General features: G+C 49.2%; 1 protein-coding gene across 2 annotated transcripts in view; it reads left to right on the top strand.

The window, feature by feature from the left end:
- Positions 1 to 19,197, top strand: part of RHOBTB3 (Rho related BTB domain containing 3) — a 57,509-nt gene extending 38,312 nt beyond the window's left edge. For both annotated transcript variants that reach the window (XM_062212382.1, XM_062212381.1), the window contains exons 9-12: positions 2,188 to 2,361; positions 5,136 to 5,302; positions 11,640 to 11,736; positions 16,458 to 19,197. In XM_062212382.1, coding sequence (XP_062068366.1) covers positions 2,188 to 2,361; positions 5,136 to 5,302; positions 11,640 to 11,736; positions 16,458 to 16,573 — 554 coding nt within the window. In that variant the 3' untranslated portion in view covers positions 16,574 to 19,197. The remainder of the gene's footprint in view (positions 1 to 2,187; positions 2,362 to 5,135; positions 5,303 to 11,639; positions 11,737 to 16,457) is intronic.
- The last annotated feature ends 215 nt before the right edge of the window (positions 19,198 to 19,412 follow it).

Below are 19,412 nucleotides of genomic sequence, written 5' to 3'. Positions count from 1 at the left end.
GGCCGGCGCTGCTGCTCACTAGGCTAATCCTCTGCCTGCGGTGCCGGCCGGGTTCTAGTCCCGGTTGGGGTGCCGGATTCTGTCCCAGTTGCCCCTTTTCCAGTCCAGCTCTCTGCTGTGGGCTGGGAGTGCAGTGGAGGATGGCCCAAGTGCTTGGGCCCTGCACCCCGTGGGAAACCAGGATAAACACCTGGCTCCTGCCTTCGGATCAACGCGGTGCGCCGGCTGCAGCGGCCATTGGAGGGTGAACCAATGGCAAAGGAAGACCTTTCTCTCTGTCTGTCTGTCTCTCTCTCTCTCACTGTCCACTCTGCCTGTCCAAAAAAAAAAAAAAAAAGATGTTTTGCCTTTGATTTTTTTTTGCTTTAAATGTATTTATTTGAGATATGGGGAGAGAGAGAGAGAGAGAGAGAGAGAGAGAGAGAGATCTCCTATCCATTGCTCTCCAGATGTCCACAATGACCTGTGGTGAACCAGGAACTCAATCCTTATCTCCCACATGGTGGTAGGGATCCAACTACTTGAGGCATCATGTGCTGCCTTGCAGGGTCTGCGTGTACAGGAGGTGGAAGCCAGGAGCCAGAGCTGGGACTCAAACCTCCGGCACTCCAATACAGGATGCCAGCATCTCAGCGGGTACCTCACCCCCTGCCCCAGATGCCCATACCTCACCTTGGCATTTTCAAAGAGCGTGGGTATCTTGTGCCTGGAAAGTTGATGTTTTTCCACCTTGATTCTTCTCCGGTATGCTGTCACCAGTCAGGACACGAACATTGCATTACATTCACCCAGCACAAGGCAGTGTTGACATGACTGTCCTGGATGTTGTTAGATTCACAGCACAGCAGTTGTGACACCAAAGCGGTCATCGGCAGAGGTGGGAGACACGAGTTGATGTCTTCTTAGCTGAAATATTACAGTTTTCCAAACTGAATCCCAAGCTGGCAGTGGGCTGCAGTGTGCTGTAAGGTTCTGAATGCCCTGTGGCAGATTTCCCAGCTCCACGGTGACCCTGGGATCCGTGGGCACTTCTGTAGGAATCCCAGCTCCTTGTCGCCTCCTGTCTCATCCACTGTCCAGCTGTGTTTGTGCTCAGTCTGAAATCCCTCTGCCTGCCCCAAGTGACCACTCCCCAGTCTGTGTAAGCCAGGCTTCTCACTTTTCTTCTTTCTAATGGTGCCCTGTTTATCTTTATACCTTCAAAGCCTTAAAATTATAGGCCAAGTCATGTTACCTGTTGGAATTCTAAATTCATCACCGTGTACAAATACAAAAAAGCTTATGGGAAAGTGGAATTAAAAGACACCATGGAGGCACATGTTTGGCCTAGCAGTTGAGAGGCTGGTTGGGACACCTGCATCCCACATCCAAGTGCCTGGGTTGAGTCCTGCCTCTGCCCCGACCCTGACTTCCTGCTAATGTGCAGCGTGGGAGGCAGCAGGTGTTGCTCACATCTTCATTCCCGGCCACCCATTCCTGGCTTCAACCTGGCCCTGCCTTGGCTGTTGTGGGCACTTGGAGAGTGAACCAGCAGCTAGGAGCTCTATGTCTCTCTTTCCCTCACTCCTTGCGCCCCTCTGTCTCTCCGCCTCTCAAGTAATAACAATACATGTAAGGAGGATAATGCACGTTTTCCATGAACTTCTTGAAGTACCCGTGTGTGTCCATCATGCCTCAGTTGTGTAGAGTGGCCCTCCTGTCGCAGTGAGGGGAGGACGCGTGCGGGCTGGTGGACGTCGCTGGTGGAAGCCGCTTCCCTGCCGCTGTGGGGTGTGGCAGTGCAAGAGGCAACGCCCAGCCCTGGGCTCCTAGGAGCCGTGCGCTTCGGAGGAGCTGTCGGGTTACACGGGCAGTAGCTTTTCTCCTGCATCGGGATGTTCTGCATGGGTTTAAAGGGGCTGGGAGTGGAAGGGAACAAGAGCTGCTTCACGGGAAAGACAATGAAGCGCCACCTGTCATTTCAGGAACTAAGTAACGCGTAGTCGTGTGACTTGCGGAGTACAAGTGCAAAGCCGGGTTTGGGCTGGCCATCTTCACCAGGCCGTCTCTGGGTGTGTCCTTGGAGTGTGTCCTGCCTGCCCCCTAACTGTGCCTCACGCCGCGCCCCTCTGGTGAGACAGGGCAGCGCCCAGAACAGTAACGGTGCCAGGAAGTCTTACTGGCCTGTTTCTCTTCTGCCCCTTGCAGGTGCGACGGTGCCAGCCCACAGGGCCATCCTGGTGGCCCGCTGTGAGGTGATGGCGGCCATGTTCAATGGCAACTACATGGAAGCCAAGAGCGTCCTGATCCCCGTCTACGGCGTTTCCAAGGAGACTTTCTTGTCGTTTTTAGAATACCTGTACACAGACTCGTGTTGCCCAGGTGAGCGGGGTGCGGGCTGGCCTGTCTCCCCGTTCTCTCCGGCCTTGCTGCTGTCTGTGAGATCTGTTCACATTATGCCTCCACAGTGTGGCCGCCATGTCTGGGCTAAGCAGCCACAGGTGGTGTTGGGACAGCCAAGAGTTGTTAGTGCATGACTGAGATCAGTGACTGGGGGCCCCCGTGGGGGCGGGGGTCACACATCCCAGCCAGTGGCAGGGGTGTGGGCACCCCGGAAATGGAGGTGTCTGGGGTGTTCTCCCTCCAGAGCTGGGGGCGGAGAGCTCCCTGGGACCTGGCTCTCCCCCGGGAAGAGGGTGGGACAGCTGCCCTCTGACCGAGCCACTTTAAAGACTGAGTACTCTGAGTCCTGGTCTTTTCTCTGCACCAGACGGTGTGCGATTTTTAAAGGCTTGCTTTTGACATCTCTTAAAACCTACTTCTCAGGAACTTTTCCGAAGATGTGTAAGCCCAGTGCACCTCAGGAATTTTCTCCAGATTCACTGACCCAGGGCTGTCCGTGATCGGGAACCATCCCCAAGGTTGGAGCGCAGCTTGCAGGTCAGGGGCTCCTTGCAGACCCACCAGAAATCCCCAAATGCCTAGAGCCTTGGGGAGCAGGCCTGGAAACCCCTCTGATTGGGCTCCACCCTGTGGCCACCAGGTGGCGCCCACCACAAACACAGCTTGAATTAGCCCCGTGCTGGTGTCCGGCAGCTGGAGACCTGATTCGCCCCAGCAGACAACAGGATGACAGCGCTTGGGGTCAGACCAGGCCTCTGTGCGTGCAAATGCGTTACCTTTCAGACCCGGGAGATTGCCTGCATTTCTTACAGAAATGGGTTTTAAGCAGCTCAGAGCCCTCTAGGGAAAGGTTTCGAAGTTCCAGAGTAGAAGACTCCTTTTAAAATTATTTCCGCTCTCGGAAGCAGCCATAGTCTATTTTGGACACGGTGAGAGCCATGTTAGAGACCAGCTTGTCGTCTTCACACGATCAAAGTGAAAGCATGGGTTCTTATTGTAAAGAGGGTCACTGTTTATTACTTCAGTACTGGCAAATGGTGTAGGTCAGATGCAAAGTGGACCAGGTAGGGAGTAATGGGAAAGCTTGTCTCTCAGTCATCCTCTCACTACAGGAGTTGATGCTGCTCATTGTGGGTTTATCTTGCAAATTAGGAAAAAATACTCTGGAAAGCAGCTATACAATAAAGCACTTTGTACATTGGTAGAAGCCGTGTGGAAGAAAATGAGTCAAAATGAATCGTCAAAAAGTTAAGCTGGATATTGGAGTACGAGGGTACTTCAGTAAGTTTGTTCGACAGTGGAACTGATAACTAAGCTTATTTTGGTGCAGAATTTTTGAAATCCATGAATTTTTTTTCATAGTACTTATTTTTCATGAGCTTTTTGACAGCCCTACCAATAGGCATTGGGGAAAAACAGAAAGAAGGTTAACTTATTCGTTATGTCAAATATTTACCAAACACCGTGTTTTGGTTTTATAGCCACAATAGAATGTCAGGAATTAAAGATGGGATATAAAAGAGAATTACACGAAAAAAAAAAAAAAAAGGCTTACAGGGAAGTGTTCAAACAAAAACCTGATTGGATGCCATGGACTGCGGACAGAGGAAAAATGGGAAACTATTTAATGGGGATAAGGTTTCAGTTTGGAAGGTGAAAAAAGTTCTGGAGATGAATGGTGGTAACTACTGTGAGGGTGCTTCCCGCCAGTGAATTATGGACAGTGAATTATGCTCAAGTTTATGTTATAATAAAAGCACACACCTGGCATGGGTTAAGCCACAGCTTGGGGTGCCTGCATCCTGTATCAGAGTGCCAGGTTTCCTGCCAGTGCACCTGAGAGGCACCATATGATGGCTCCAGTACTTGAGTCCCTGCAACACATGTGGGAGACCCAGATGGAGTTCAGCCTGACCCAGCCCTGGCTTTTGCAGGCATTTAAGGCAGTGGGTGGAAGAGCTTGCTCTCTCTCTCTTTCTCCCCCCTCCCTCTCCCTCTCCCTCTCTCCCTCTCCCTCTCTCCCTCTCCCTCTCCCTCTCCCTCTCCATCTCTGTCTCCTTTTCTCTATCATTCTGCTTTTCAAATAAATAAGTCAATCTTTATTTAAAATAAAGCCCAGAATGTAAATTCCCAGGTTTTAGATTAGCTAGTGGAAGGTTTTCCTAATGGTCCTGAAATTGATAGTAAAGGACAGTTACTGAATCGCCTTCTCCAGGGAATTAAAATAAATAAATAGGGACAAGCATCTGGCTTAGTGGTGATGTAGGCCTAGATGCCCCCATCCCATGTTGGAGAGTCTGGATTCGAGTCTCACCTCTGCTCCTCATTCCAGCTTCTTACTGATGTGCACCTGGGAGGCAGCAGCTGATGACTTAAGTCCTTGGGTCCCTGGCAGACACATGGGAGAACTGGATTCAGGTCCCAGCTCCCAGCTTCAGGCTGGCCCAGCCCATGGCATTACAAGCATTTGAGGAGTATACCAGCAGATGAAGAGTTCTCTCTCTCTTTCTGTCCCTCTCCTTCCTCTGTCTCCTTTCTGTCATCTCTCTCTCTCTCTCTCTCTCTCTCCTTCTCTCCTCCCTAAATAAATAAATCGATTCCCTGCTGAGTGAAGACGTGGATGGGTTCCGTTTTGCATGGAGCGGTCCTTGAGAACGCTGTCTCCCTCGGGGCCTCTCCTAGGCATTGTGTTCTGCCGCGGCTGGCTGCTGCGGGTTTCCTGACACCCATCTCTGGTCTGCTGCCCCGGGCAGCGGGCATCTTCCAGGCCATGTGTCTGCTGATCTGTGCGGAGATGTACCAGGTGTCCAGACTGCAGCACATCTGCGAGCTGTTCATCGTCACCCAGCTGCAGAGCATGCCCAGCCGCGAGCTGGCCTCCATGAACCTCGACATAGTGGACCTGCTCAGGAAGGCCAAGGTGGGTGCCCCGCCTTCACGGCGTGGCTGCGGCAACACCGTCCACTCCTCTTAGTGTGCATGTTGGACTGCATTCGAGAACAGAGTGCCCCTCGTGACGATTTCTCTGGCTAGGTGGTTGGGAGCAGTCGGGTTTTTATTTTCACTATTTTTTTATTTACAATTCTATTTATTTATGAGAAAGCATTTTTAGTTTACATGATAGTCAAAGTCTTAGTGGCCTTACTAAATAAAAAGTTCAACAGATAAAGAGTAAAAAGACCCCAGTCCCACAGGAAAATGGGCAAGGGCTAGAAATAGTAACCACACAAAAAAATGTTGAAGTTCACTCATGTAAAGTAAATTTTGAAATAGTCACAAAGTCATTAATACCATCGTAGTATAGAATTCCTATCAGTTTTGACAAAAGACTGTGTTTCCAACAGAACTGAGAGACGTGGGCATTTCTTTCTCCCTCTAGCCTCCCCTCCCCTCCTTTTTCTCTCTGTGTTTTAGCTCGTAGGAGGGAGAAGCAGTAGGGTTTTCTGAGGAGGTGGGGTTGGAGGATATGGGGTCTCAGCTCAGCAGTGACCCTCAGCAGTCACTAGGGAGCAGTGCATCGTGGGATGCAGAGTTTACATGGAGTCCCCCACAGAATCACATCTCAGAGTTCCGACAAGAGAGTGGCAGGGTCAGTGCGCACACGCAGAGGGCGATGGCTGGCTCGACGCTGCTGTTTCACCCCTCTTCCATTCCCGCATCGGGTGAACATGTTTTGCCCTCCAGTTATTGGAGATGTGGGTGCACTGCAGTAACCCTTGGAAAATGGGTGGTCTGTGTCACTGGATTAAAAAACTTGAGGTTAGGAATTGTTGCAGGAGACCCTGCCTCTTCTGGGCTTCTCAGCTCAGGGCCTCTTTCTGCTTGAGAGCTGGGAACAGATCGAGTTGACAGGGTGATCACGAGTGACAGTGGTGCTGAGGTCCTAGAGCCTGAGTGTGACAGGGGCCTGGGCCAGCTCTGTAAGTAAGCCAGCAGTGCTCTGCTGAGGCTGCCTCCCCCGACATGCGCTGTACCTTGCCCCCAATCCGCTGTTACTCCTGGGAGTAGAAAGGTCCTGTCCCCAGGGTCACCCTACCCTCCCAGCCACACCTCTGACGGGTACCAAACCTGCAGGGAGCCCACCTTCAAGGTATGGTTCACAAGAATATATCTTGCATGTGTCCAGTGAATGGCGTGTTTTCTGTCCCTGTCAGTTTCCACATCCTGGGTTTAAACGGCGTGAGAGCTTTGACTTTATCTAAGCGGCAGAAATGGAGCCACGTGATAGGGCAAAGGACAGAAGTCAGTGACAGCGAAAAGCTGCATCTGGACTGAGATGAATGCAGTAATCAGCGTGCGCATTTCTGGGCACAGGAGGAAGGTCATTGGATGCAACCAGGTCTGCACCTTGACTGTTGTAGACTTTGTACCTCTCACGATTGAGTCTTAAGATCATTATGCATTTAATTTTAGGGGTGAGAAACAAATATAAAAGTTGAGTAAGCCTGATCTCTCTTTGTAATATAAATATCTATGTTGCGCTTTGGCTTCTTCCAAATTTAGTTGAAAAATTCTTTTTAGCATTCTCACAGCCATAGCTCATTTTAAAATGTTTCATTTATTCATTCATTCGTTCATTCATTCATTTGAAAGGCGGAGTGACAGAAAGGGAGAAACAGAGAGAGGTCTTCCATCTGCTGGTTCGCTCCCCAATGTCTACAAGAGCTAGGTCTGGGCAAAGTGGAAGCCAGGAGCCCGAGGCTCCATCCTGGTCTCCCACATGGGTGGCAGGGACCCAAGCATTTGAACTGCCATTTGCTGCCTCCCAGGCGCATTAGCAGGATGCTGGATCGGAAGTGGAGCAGCTAGGACTCAAACTTCTGTGCCATAGCACTGGCCAATTTTTGATGCGTCATTTTCCTGCTTTTCTGACACAAGCTTCTTTTCCCTTATCTTGTAGGATCCTTCAAACAGTGTGTGTGAGGGAGCTTTCCCCCCACTGCATGTACCTGTTCCTCATCAGGATCACTTATGACTGCACGGTCAGACATTCCCCTGACCTGACTGCTTTCTGCCTACATGATGATGGTTACTTTTTTTTTCCTAAGATACCAACTCTTTTTGGATGGTTTTGTTTCTGAAAGCTAAAGCTTTTTTCAAAAAAATTTAATTATTTGAAATGCAGAAGCACACACAGAGATCTTCTGCCCACTGGTTCACTCCTCAGATGCCCGCAAGAGCTGGGGCTGAATCAGGCTGAAGCCAGGGGCTGGGAACCCAACCCTGGTCTCCCCTGTGGGTGGCAGGGACCTAAGTCCGTGAGCCGCCTCCCGGAGTGCACATTAGCAGGATGCTGGATCAGAAGTGGTGCTGGAACTTGAAGGCAGGCACTCCCATATGCTGTCTTGCCTGTCCCAAATGCCCCCCTTGTTTCTGAAAGCTTGTTTTACTTGCTTATGATCAAGCTTAAGCTTACAGGCTCTCCTTCCTTCTCTTCCTTGTGGCCCTGGTTTGGCTGTTCCGAATCCCAGACTCAGGGACCTCCCCCTCCACGTTCTCCCTGAAGTCCTTAGTTTGTGGCTACACCTCGATGAGGCTCATCCTGTCGCATGGGATTCGGTTGGCTTGTCCCTCACCATTTCTCAGACTTCCAGGAGGTCGGATTGCCTGTGAGTAGAACTAGCTCCCAGAAGCGCTCTGAGTAGGCACAGTTGCCAGTCACTCCGTTTCCATCTCTGCCAGGGCCACACTGGGTGTGGGGAGTGCACCTCGTGCACCTGCTGTGCAGAGAGCAGCTCCCACGTCCCCGCTCTGGGCCACTGCTTCCCTGAGCCCCTCTCTGTTCTCCACCGTGATCCCTCTCTGCAGGGGATGACGTGGGGAGGGAAGATTCCACACAGGCGAGGTGCGGGAGTGCTTGTTTCATTCGATCAGACCTGTCCTTCAGCCCGAGGGGACACTCCTCACCTCTCCTCCCATCTCGACCCTAGCCGTCCAAACTTTGCTGATTCCTCTGAACTTGTATGCACTCTTGTGTTGAAAATGGTAACTCGGGGCGGGTGTTTGGTGCAGCTGTTAAAATACCACTTGGGAAACTGACGTCCCCTACTGATGTCCTGCCTCCATTCTCCTTCTCGACTTCCTGCTGATGCACACCTGGGAGGCAGCAGGTGATGGCTGAAGTAGTCAGGTCCCTGCCACCCACGAGGGAGTCCTGTATTGTGATGTAGGCTCCTTGCTTAGCACTGGCTGTTGCAGGCATTTGAGGAGTGAACCAGCAGATGGATGATCTCTCTTCCTCTGCCTCTGAAATGAGTCATTAAACAAATATTTTTTTTTAAATTTTTTTTTGACAGGCAGAGTGGACAGTGAGAGAGAGACAGAGAGAAAGGTCTTCCTTTTTGCCGTTGGTTCACCCTCCAATGGCTGCCGCGGTAGCGCGCTGCGGCCGGCGCACCGCGCTGATCCGATGGCAGGAGCCAGGTGCTTATCCTGGTCTCCCATGGGGTGCAGGGCCCAAGGACTTGGGCCATCCTCCACTGCACTCCCTGGCCACAGCAGAGAGCTGGCCTGGAAGAGGGGCAACCAGGACAGGACCGGTGCCCCGACCGGGACTAGAACCCGGTGTGCCGGCGCCGCAAGGCGGAGGATTAGCCTAGTGAGCCGCGGCGCTGGCCTAAACAAATATTTTTTAAAAATATTTTAATATTTAATATTGTGGCATAGCAGATAAAGCCTCCACCTGAGACACTGGCATCCCATATGGGTGCCAGTTTGTGTCCCGGTTGCTCGGCTTCCAAGCCAGCTCTCTGCTAATGGGTTAGGAAAATGGTGGAAGATGGCCCAGGTGTTTGGGTCCCTGCACCCAGCTGGGAGACCTGGATGAAGCCCTTGGCTCCTGGCTTTGGCCTGACCAGTGCTGGCCCTTGCAGCCATTTGGGAGTGAGCCAGCAGATGGGACATCTCGGTGTGTGTGTCTCCCCCTCTGTCTGACTCTGAGTTTTTAAATAAGTAATAAAATCTGTTTTTTTTTAATTTAAATTCATCTACTTACTTAGAACCTATGTGTTAATTTTTGGTTATCTGAAGCTACCCGTTCTGTTTCTGACCCTTCCCTCTGAGTTTCTCAGTACTTTTTCCACGTTCTTCATATAGCTCTGAAGTCCTATAGCATTTGGCGCTTGGCTTTTTAATACCTTTCTTTTTCATTTTGTTGCTTATTTCAGTTTAAACCTGACCTCTAGGTTAGCATACATTCTGGTTGTTACAGTGGGATGCTTTGCCAAGAGCCCACCGTTAGGATTTCTTAAATCTGGGTCAAAAATAAAATCTCATGTCGGAAGCATCTGTGCTGGCAGCCAGCTGTTCATTCCCGAACTCACCCCTCCCAGTCGAGATTGCAGCCCCTCGGCGGGTCCTCACCTGCCGTGGGAGGTCACCTGCTCCAGGTGGCTGTGGCAGTCTCTACTAAAAGTTGCTGCAGGTTCTCACTCAGTTCCCTCGGGATCACTCCCATTCATGTGCTGAAAGATGGCTAAAATGTGCTGTGGCTAGGATCTTGGATGTTTTCACTATGAAGAAATGTTGTCTGTTTGAGGAGATAGATAGGTTTACCCTGACTAGATACCACACAGTGTATACATGTATCAGAGCATCACTTGGGACCCCAAGAATTGGTACAATTTTTGTATGTTTGTCAAACATTACAAATATATAATATGGGATCAGGTGAACTATTAGCCCCTTCCAATTCTAAAGTTCTGATTTCCCATAGTGAAAGCAAGAGAGAATTGTGAATGTGCATGGTTGGCTGTTCTTAGGCTACAAAGCCTCGTGAGAGAGCACCTGCTTGATTTCTTCCTTGATATTTGAGATCACAGCCCTGTCTTCATTTTGGCTTGACTTCTTGCTTATTTCATGGTAAAGAGCTGTTCTTAGCCAAAAGGTGGGAGCCACTTAAATGTCCTGCAGTGAATAAAGGAACAAACAGAAATGTGGCCGATCCATACAATGGAATATCTGGAATATTATTCATCCTTAAAAAGGAATGAAATTGTAATGTTTGCTGCAGCACGAATGACCTGTGGACAGTGTACTCAGTAAAGAAGAAGCCAGACACATAATGATAAACAGTGCATCATTTCGCGTCAATGAATAGTCAGGTTCAGCCACAGAAAGTAGAACAGAGGTTACCAGGGCTAGGGCTAGGGGCAAAGGGGAACAATATTTAACAATAAAAATTCTTTAACGGGTATAGAGTTTCAGTTCGGGTGATAAAAGCAGTTCTGGAAATGGATAGTGATGTTGGTTGCACCACCAGGTGCACGTGCTTAATGCCACTGAACCGTGCACGTGGAGATGATGAGAATGGTGCATTTTATGTGAGGCATATTACAGTCATCACCACCACCACTACCACCCCCACCATCATCATCATCATCATCATCAGAGAACCATGCTCACTCACCAGGGTTGCCAGCCAGCACGTTTCTGTGATCTGCATTGGTGGTCAGAGGCACTGGTGAGGGTCCCAGGATTGGCACCAAGGCAGCGATGTCAGTGGCCAGGTTGCTGAGTGTCTGTCCATAAGCAGGTGTTGGAACTCAGAATGCGAACTGTGGGGGATCTTGAGAGGTATAGCAGTTGCTGCCCCAAGCACCACTATTCAGACAGAATGTTCTAGAAATAGTTACCCATCACCCTGTCACTAAGCACCACCATTCAGACAGAATGTTCTAGAAATAGTTACCCATCACCCTGTTACTAAGCACCACCATTCAGACAGAATGTTCTAGAAATAGTTACCCGTCACCCTGTTACTAAGCACCACCATTCAGACAGAATGTTCTGGAAATGGTTCCGCATCACCCCGGGCTGCTGGTGTTTCCTCTTCATGATACTTCTGGTTTGTTCTTCAGGTTAACTTGCTTAGATGCTGCCCACCAAACTCTGCCTTGTGTGCAGATACAGGTGCAGTCAGTCAGGCCCATGACCTTTGGATGCAAACTTGAGTTAAATCCTCAGGGACCCGGTGGAAAAACTGTATCTGCACACTGAGGAGGCAGCCTGGTGGCTGCTCATAAACATTTGACTGCCTCGGGCATGCTAGCCCATAATGCACTGTTCGTTGGGGCTCTTCCCTGAATGATGCACGTTTACTATGGCTTGTTACCAATGGTCCCTTTCCCCGGGAGACAGATGCACAGACAGGGGCTCTAGTGACTGCTCCCAGACCACCCCCTCCCCCAGTGCAGCCCCCACCCCCACCCCAGGGTGCTCGAGGTGTGATATTGTTTCACTTTTTGCTTTTCTTGCAGTTCCACCACTCTGATTGCCTTTCAACCTGGCTCCTTCATTTCATTGCCACTAACTACCTCATCTTCAGCCAAAAGCCCGAATTTCAGGACCTTTCAGGTAGATGGCCACTTTCTCTTCTAGGAAGAAAACTTAATGCTCTTCATTGTTTGGCTTGAAATGTAATTGGCAGACACGACAGTTTTCACTGCATGAGAAGTGTCGGTTAGTGTGTTCCTTTTAAATTCTGCGGTGTGGTAGCCGAGGGCTGTAATTACAGTCACCTCGTGTCACAGAAGTAGGTTGTCCTGCAGTACGCAGAAGTTTTCTAATGATTATTTTATGGTGCCCATCCATTTTTAAATGGATTTCTTTTTTCTGAAATAGGTAAGGTGGCAAAATGTGTCCTCACATGGCATTTATTTGTGATAAATGAGATCTTGGTTTTGACTAAGATGGAAGCCAAATTTAAACAGTATAGATTTTTAAAAGTGTTTTTCTTATAAAGGAATTTAACTGCTGCTTCCTTAGACTGTATAGTTCCATTGTACTGGAAATGTAGATTATGTATACATAAGAGTCCTTTCTATTACTTTGGAATGACAACTTTAATTAACAGAGAGTGTTAAGACACTGAGCATAGGGTATGTGGGAAGTGATTTTCAAGGTAAATTATTGAGATTTCCACAATCAAAGGTAAGTGTCTGAGTATTAGCTAAGAGGGAAGAAAATGAAAAATGGATTAGTTGTTACACCGGACAATCAGGTTGGATACGGCAGTTAGCTCAGTTTTTACCTGGGTAGATTGAAGGAAAAAGTGACATGAAAAGAAAAGAATTCCGCATGAAATTTGTCTTTGTGAAGAAGATTCTGCTCGTGAAAGACACGCAAGCCTCTTAGCTTCATTCAGAAGCCTGCACAGCTCAGGAACCCCGGGCGCATACAGTCGGTTTTTGGAGATACATTCAGCCGAGCAAGTCTGCTTATGGGACACCTCTCCATGGGAGCCAGACAGGAACGCACGGAGAAACAGTCAGACCAAAGCAGCGAAAACCAAAGTCCACGCGTCAGGATAGGGCGTGCTGCTGCTTCCTGCCGGGAGGCTGTCCTGTACCTACCCATTCAGAGGTCGAGCAGAAACGAGCAGTGTTTTGGTCCGAGGGCTACCTTCATCCTGCGGTGGCTGCTCTGGCCAGGGCTCTGCAGAGATGTGTCCTTCCACGGGGCAGAGCGAGGAGCCCTTCCGGCCGCCGTTACAGACGGCAGCTGCAGGTCAAGTGCAAGCTGCCGAGGGGTTTCGTGGGCCCCCCGGCGTCTTCTGTAAGTGTAGTGTTGGCATTGCTGAGGGTGGTATGGCTCCTCTGAGCCCGTAGGATGGCGCCCTGGAGTGAGCAGGGGCTGCCTGTTGGAAGCAGCGTGTCCTCCTCACGGACACGCCCGCTCCACATGGCCCTGTACCCGGCTCCCTTCATGTGTCATGAAGCTGCATTAATTTTGGCTTCTCTTTGTTTTCAGGGGGTTGGTTTGGCTGGCTGCCAGAGCTCATCTGTAATACATTTTCTTTTCTTTTCTTTTCTTTTTTTTTTTTTTTTTGTCATAAGATTTATTTATTTGAAAGGCAGAGTGGCAGAGAGAGAGAGAGAGAGAGAGAGAGAGGTCTTCCATCCGCTGGTTCACTCCCCAAATGGCTGCAACAGCTAGGGCTGGGCCAGGCTAAAGCCAGGAGTCTGGAACTCCATCCAGATCTCCCATGAAGGTGGCCGGGGTCTCGAGCACTTGGGCCATCCTCCGCTGCTTTTCTAGGTGCATTAGCAGGAAACTGGGTTGGAGGGGGAGCAGCTGGGACTCAAACAGGCACTCCCATGTGGGACACTGGCATCTTGAGTGGCGGCCTAGCCTGTCATGCCACGCCACCAGCTGCTCTCCAGTGTTCTGTCCTGCCTGAGGGGGTTAGGCTCATGTTACCTGGGACTCCTTTCCCTGAGCAGCTGGCCCTTTGCCTCTCACCCAGGGCCTGCAGCCAGCATCCAGGGCACACAGTGGAGGGAGAGGGGCTCATGGCTGAGCAGGAGACCTCCAGCCCGCAGAGGGCATGCCGAGGAGACACAGGCCGAATCCCCCGGCCGAAGCCGGAGAAGTTCGAGGTGCAGGTGTTGCGGCAGCAAGGAGAGGGCTGGGGCTGGGGCTGATGGCGGTAGATCCGCTCGGATGCTGGCTGAGAAGCTTTGGCCACACTTGCGCACCAGCCAGCTGCTCCTGCATCTCCCTGGGACGGCAGAGGCTTTTGTTTCTGGAGCGGTTAAAGCAGCGAAAGCTATGGAATTAGGAATTCTCATGAACTCTGGGTGTCCTGAGGTTGGACACAAGGCTCTGGGCTGAAACATGGTTGTTATGGGATGTTCCAGCGCCCTCCCCATGTCTAGCTTCTGGAACTCTGCCACTCTGACTCCCTTACCGTGGGCCTGATGTGGGAGCATCCTTCCCTGGACCAGAGAACAGACGTACAGATGCAGTCATCTGTGAATTTGCTCCGTGAGTCCCACGCGTGCCTGCCAGCCACGCCGCGGTGTGCTCCAGCAGTCAGCGGCTGCTACGCCGAGTCTTAAATACGAGGTGCTCAAGGGGGATCAGTGGACACTTGCACCAAAAACAAAAGAAAATCAATAAAAATATGAGACGGAACTTGGAAGAACAGAGACTCTCTGGAATAAAAGAAAACCAAAGAAAAAATAAAAGCCCAAACTCCTAAGATAACTCTCCTGGAAGGCTGAGGGCTACAGTATGCCTGGAGACAGTCAAGTGGCGCTGCAGGGGTGGGGGCAAGTGGGACGCAGGGAGTTGTTGATGAGTTTGTACAGAGTTTTACTTTGGCAAATTGAAAAAAGAGTGCGAATGTGTTTACCAGCACTGACCTGGCTGTTGAGAGCCGGGTAAGATGGCAGATGTTGTGTTGTGTGTATGTTACCACAATTGAAGAAACAATAAAAAAAAAAAATGAAGTTGTACATGGAAATTTAAAGATACAATAGCAGCAACAACAACTAAGTAAAAGAATTAAAAGATAAAGGCAAGGAAATCTACCAGGAAGATAAAAAGTTAAAGAGATAGGAAAAAATGTGCTTTTTAAGAAATTGGAATCTCAGCCTCGAAGGTGTGATGTCTGACTAATAGAAGTTCATACAGAAAAAAAATGGGAAAGAGGTTATCAAAGAAGTGGGTAAGACATTGCCCCACTGCTAAAGGAGCAGAGTCAGCAAATCGAAGGGATTTGCCCAGTGCTCAGCTTCAAGAGCGACCAGGGTGCATCTTTGGTGCAAATAAGAATGCTGAGAGTAAATAGAAAAGTCTAGGAAGTTTCCAGGGCTAAGAGAAACACACACACACAGGTCACCTACCAAGGACAGGCCATCTACCAAGTCTGAATGGCAGTGGCTTCTGAAAAATGCCAGAAACCAGAAAGCAGGGAGTAGCATCTTCAGCACCCTGGGGGAGAGGGGGAGTTTGCAAGCTTGGGCTCTCTCCCAAACCACATTACCCATCATTGCCGGGATCAAGACGTGTCGTCACCAAGCAGGCCTCAAAGGGTCACAGACCGCAGACCGTGTAAGCCAAGCGGCACTTTTGGGAAGGAAGGCACAGTTTATTTACGCATGTGGTCTTGGCTGGACTCGTGTCTCATGAGTCAACCCCAGTCCTTTGTCTTTTTCTCTAAATTAGCAGGGTATAAAGTCAGCAGTCTGGGGATGTTGCCCTAGGTTCATCAGGAATTAACAAGTCACAGCTGCAAGGGGAGGCAGCTTTATGACACAAGAACTGGTCAGTCTCAAGGCGAAGGCAGTTTTAGGAAGCGCACAACTCTCTTATCCTAGGAAGTGCTAAGCTTTGATGGCCGTGGATAGAGGGCCTCTGAAGTCGGCACTGGCCTGTGCAGACCCAGCAGGCTCTTCAACAAGCAGGAGGAGCCTGCAGCACGCCCTCTGTAGCAAACGGGAGGGGTTGGAACAAAAATACTGCTTAGACCCTGCTTCTCAGGACGCTGAGAAAGGCTGCGCTTCTCCAAAATCAGAGAGGAGAGAAAGTGGAGGACCTGGAGTTCAGGAAGGGAGGGATCCAGCACAAAGGCATGCAGCAGGCCCAGAAAGCAAGAGAGTGCAGGGATCCCGGGAGACGGCAGGCTCCGGAGCAGCAGCAGCGACCTGAAGACCACACTGACTGGGAACAGAACTGAAAGGACCCTGGAGAGCTCGAGACGGGAGCAGTTGGCACAGCAGTAAAGACACTGGTTGAAGCACCTGCATCGCCTATCAGAGTGCCTTGGGTCACGTCCCAGGTTCGCTCCCAGCTCCAGCTTCCTGCCAGAACGAACCCTGGGGGACAACAGTGATGGCGGGAGATACTGGCTCCCTGCCACCCACGGAGGGTGACCTGGATTGAGTCTCTAGCTCCCAGGAAGGTGCTGCTAACTTTAGGGGGAGTGAGCCAGCAGATGGAAGCTCTTTGCATCTGTGTATCTAAATAAACAAAAACTAGAAACAAACGTGGAAGGTTAACTACAAGAACACTCAGTGGAAATAAGTCAGTCCTCTACAGAGAAAATCAAAGTTTTCTTGAGAAAGGAAAGGAAAATAATCAAATACTCCCTGATCAGTCAGTGAACAGGGTGTATGTACCTGTTCATCACATTATAGCGTAAATCCTTTTGTAGCAAAATGAACCGATCTTTGCATTGCGTTTTCCACGAACTAGTTCCAGGGCCCTCATGTTACATGGAACAGCAGTGGTTCCCGGCTGCATGCGCAGTGAAATGTATTCAGTTAACATTCTGTTGCTTGCAATTGCAGTGGAAGAGCGCAGTTTTGTGGAAAAGCACAGGTGGCCATCGAACCTGTACTTGAAGCAGCTCGCGGAATACAGGAAGTATATTCACTCCCGGAAGTGTCGTTGCCTTGTGATGTAACCCGGAGCTCTGACAGACCCAAACACGCTGGCTTTTATTACCGTTGTGAGAAGGGGGAATCCCTCTGGGTTCCAGTGAAACACCAGGACAGGTGATCCAGGCAAAAGCACACACAGCTTAGTGTGTTTATCAGTTCTCTGAAGAAAACGGACGATTGTGATCTAAAAGGGAATGAGCTGTGTATAAGGTAGACACGACCAAGGCTTCCCCAGCATAGAAAGCTGTGTCCAGCTCTCTTTTTCCCTCCCAGTTAAGAATTCTTTAACTGCTCCCCTCCCAGTTAAGAATTCTTCAAATCTCTTAAAAATGTCACATAGGGTCAATACAAAAATCGCATCGTATCTGATTAACTGCTCCAGTGAACTAAGGATCATTGCAAGGCCCAGTGTAACTACTGCTGTTGAAATCCAAAGCTCATCAGCCGACAGGAGGTTTCAGGGTAGAAATCTGCCCGACGTTTGGAACGTGAAATGCTACGTGGCCCCAATCAGTGTGTGAGTAATCATGAAAACGATTCTGTTTTTCACCCAGACAATCCAGCTGAGTCACCCGGGTCCTCCCTGGGACTGTGACGAGGCAGGAACCCGACACAGGGCTGGCTTCGTCCGTGTGCAGCCCGAGGGGCCACCCAGGGCCCCGCACTGCTGCAGCTCTTCGCCCTGGGCACCTGGGCATTTTCATGTTTGAAGCAGGCCCCTTGTTTTCACTCCGTTCTGTGTATTTCCTGCCATGTTTTCTTGCTCAGAGATTGTTCTCCCTGGAAGTAGGAAGGTGGGGCTGAGATGACGGGGCGAGGGCAGACGTGCCGCGGACTCTCCCTTCCCCGGCCGACTGTGTCCCCGAGGGCCTCCACCGCTACCAGGGGCAAGTGAGGACCGTGTCGTGTTGTCTTACCTTTGAAACCTCACGGCCCTGCTGCGTCGCTGGTGGGCAAACGCCTCCCTGATCGTTCTGTAAGACCAGAGTGACTGACAGCTCGCCGTCCGCAGACTGCTATAAAGATGCCTGCTAGAGAATTTGCCGTGGAAGGCTCAAGACTTTTTTTTAAAGGATATTTGCCCAAGATTAGGAAGTGAGTGGCTTGAATTGTTTGAATTGTTTCCGAGGATCGAAAAGTTAATAAGGAGTACTGTGGTCTGGTCTTGCAAGATGACACAGTAAGTTTAAAGAGAGGCTATAGATCAAAGACGTCGAGAGAATGGCAGTGGGCAGAGGGTGAATTCTGGTTTCTCTTGAATCCCATGTATTCAAAAGCTAATGGAGGTGGGAAACAGGTTATTCTTTGTTGTTACATTGTTTTCATCTGTAACTCTGTATGGGAATGTGTCTGTAATTCCCAGTGACTTTAGGATACATAGAGGTTTCTCAGCTTTTCACAGGATTGGTTACAAGTTTTATCCTGTGGTACTAGGATCCCATACAGTTCGTTAGCCCTTGTATGTAAGCAAACAGTGTAGGGGTGAAACAGCCACAAAGAGTTCCCCAGAGATGTATTCCAAGAAACCTGACTATAGGCGGGCTGTGTCCCATGAGGAGAGTGCTGGGATGCGTGTTGCTTTTTTGTATTTTAGTCACTTGAGTTAATCAGCTATTGGTAATTCCCGTTGGCACGAATCAGTCTTGTGAAGGAGAGATCCTGTAGTGGATTTCCAGAATTCTGTTCCCATTTGAGAAGTTTCCAAATGCAAGGATGGCCTTTTGTTCTTCATAGCATCTATCTTACCCAGTGCCGTCTAAATGACAGCATTTAGAATTCTCCACCAGTACCTTCTAATCTAAGGAATGGAAGTTGCAAAGCAAAACGTTTTCCTGAAGACGGTACCTGTCATTCAGACACTGTAGGCATTCTGGCCACAGTGGGTGCTGAGCGTGTGGTTTTATGATGCATGGTCCTTGCCAGCTGTGTGAGTGCCTCCACCGCCCAGCTGGGCAGACCGCGCACGGCCATTTGGATGGACGTTCCCCGGTACCTTTGAAAACTCAATTTACGATAACCGATAACAAATTTAAGAATTATTTACGGACTATTATAGAGAAATGAATGCTGGTTTTGAGGTTGGTTTTTTTTTTTTTTTTTTTTTTTTTTTTTTTTTTTGATGGAAACATGACTTCTTAATGGATGTCTGCTTTGGGCTGGTTTCTGCTTTGATATGTTTTCCAATCATTTTCGTTAGAGAAGAGATTGGTAGAATGGAGGCCTTTTCCTTCTGGGCCAGCTTTCCCTGCTTAACTCTTCTACACGTCTGGCTACTCCACGTTCCTATCCCAGGAGACTCGACTTGTAATCTGAAACTTCCAGTATCATAACTGGAATTAGCTCTGCCCAAGCCAGCATAATGGCTTCACACAGATAACAGCAGAAGACTCAAGAATTGGATAAATTCGACTTCCAAGACAGCTAAGTGCAACGGTAATTTTAGACACTACGCTACACTGACACAGCTAACTAGACAAAAATGTCCTCAAAGAGTCCTTTATTTTATTTAAAGCATCTGTTTAATTCAACCTTTAATAATTTTGCAAAGAAGGGTATGTGTGTATTTTAATATAGCCTGACCCAAATTTGTATGTTTTTAGCTTTTAGTATTTAACATTTTGTAACAAATAAACTTTTCTTAAAACAAGTTTAATGAGAGTGTACTGTATAGTTGTTTTGCCTTGAATGTGGAAATACTGAAATGATTTGGGGAATATTGTCTTGCATTTCTCAGTCATTATCATATTTCACAGATAATTTCCATTATGTGTAAAATATTTGGAATGCTCTGACACTGGAGATGGCTCATATGATGAGTTAAATTATGTTACCCTTAATAGTCTGTACCAGGATTCCTCATAG

The sequence above is a fragment of the Lepus europaeus genome, chromosome 15 (assembly GCF_033115175.1).
Source record: "Lepus europaeus isolate LE1 chromosome 15, mLepTim1.pri, whole genome shotgun sequence".
In the NCBI taxonomy this organism is placed as follows: Eukaryota; Metazoa; Chordata; class Mammalia; order Lagomorpha; family Leporidae; genus Lepus; species Lepus europaeus.
Note: the sequence above shows the minus strand (reverse complement) of the source record. Positions and strands in the feature narration are given on the sequence as shown.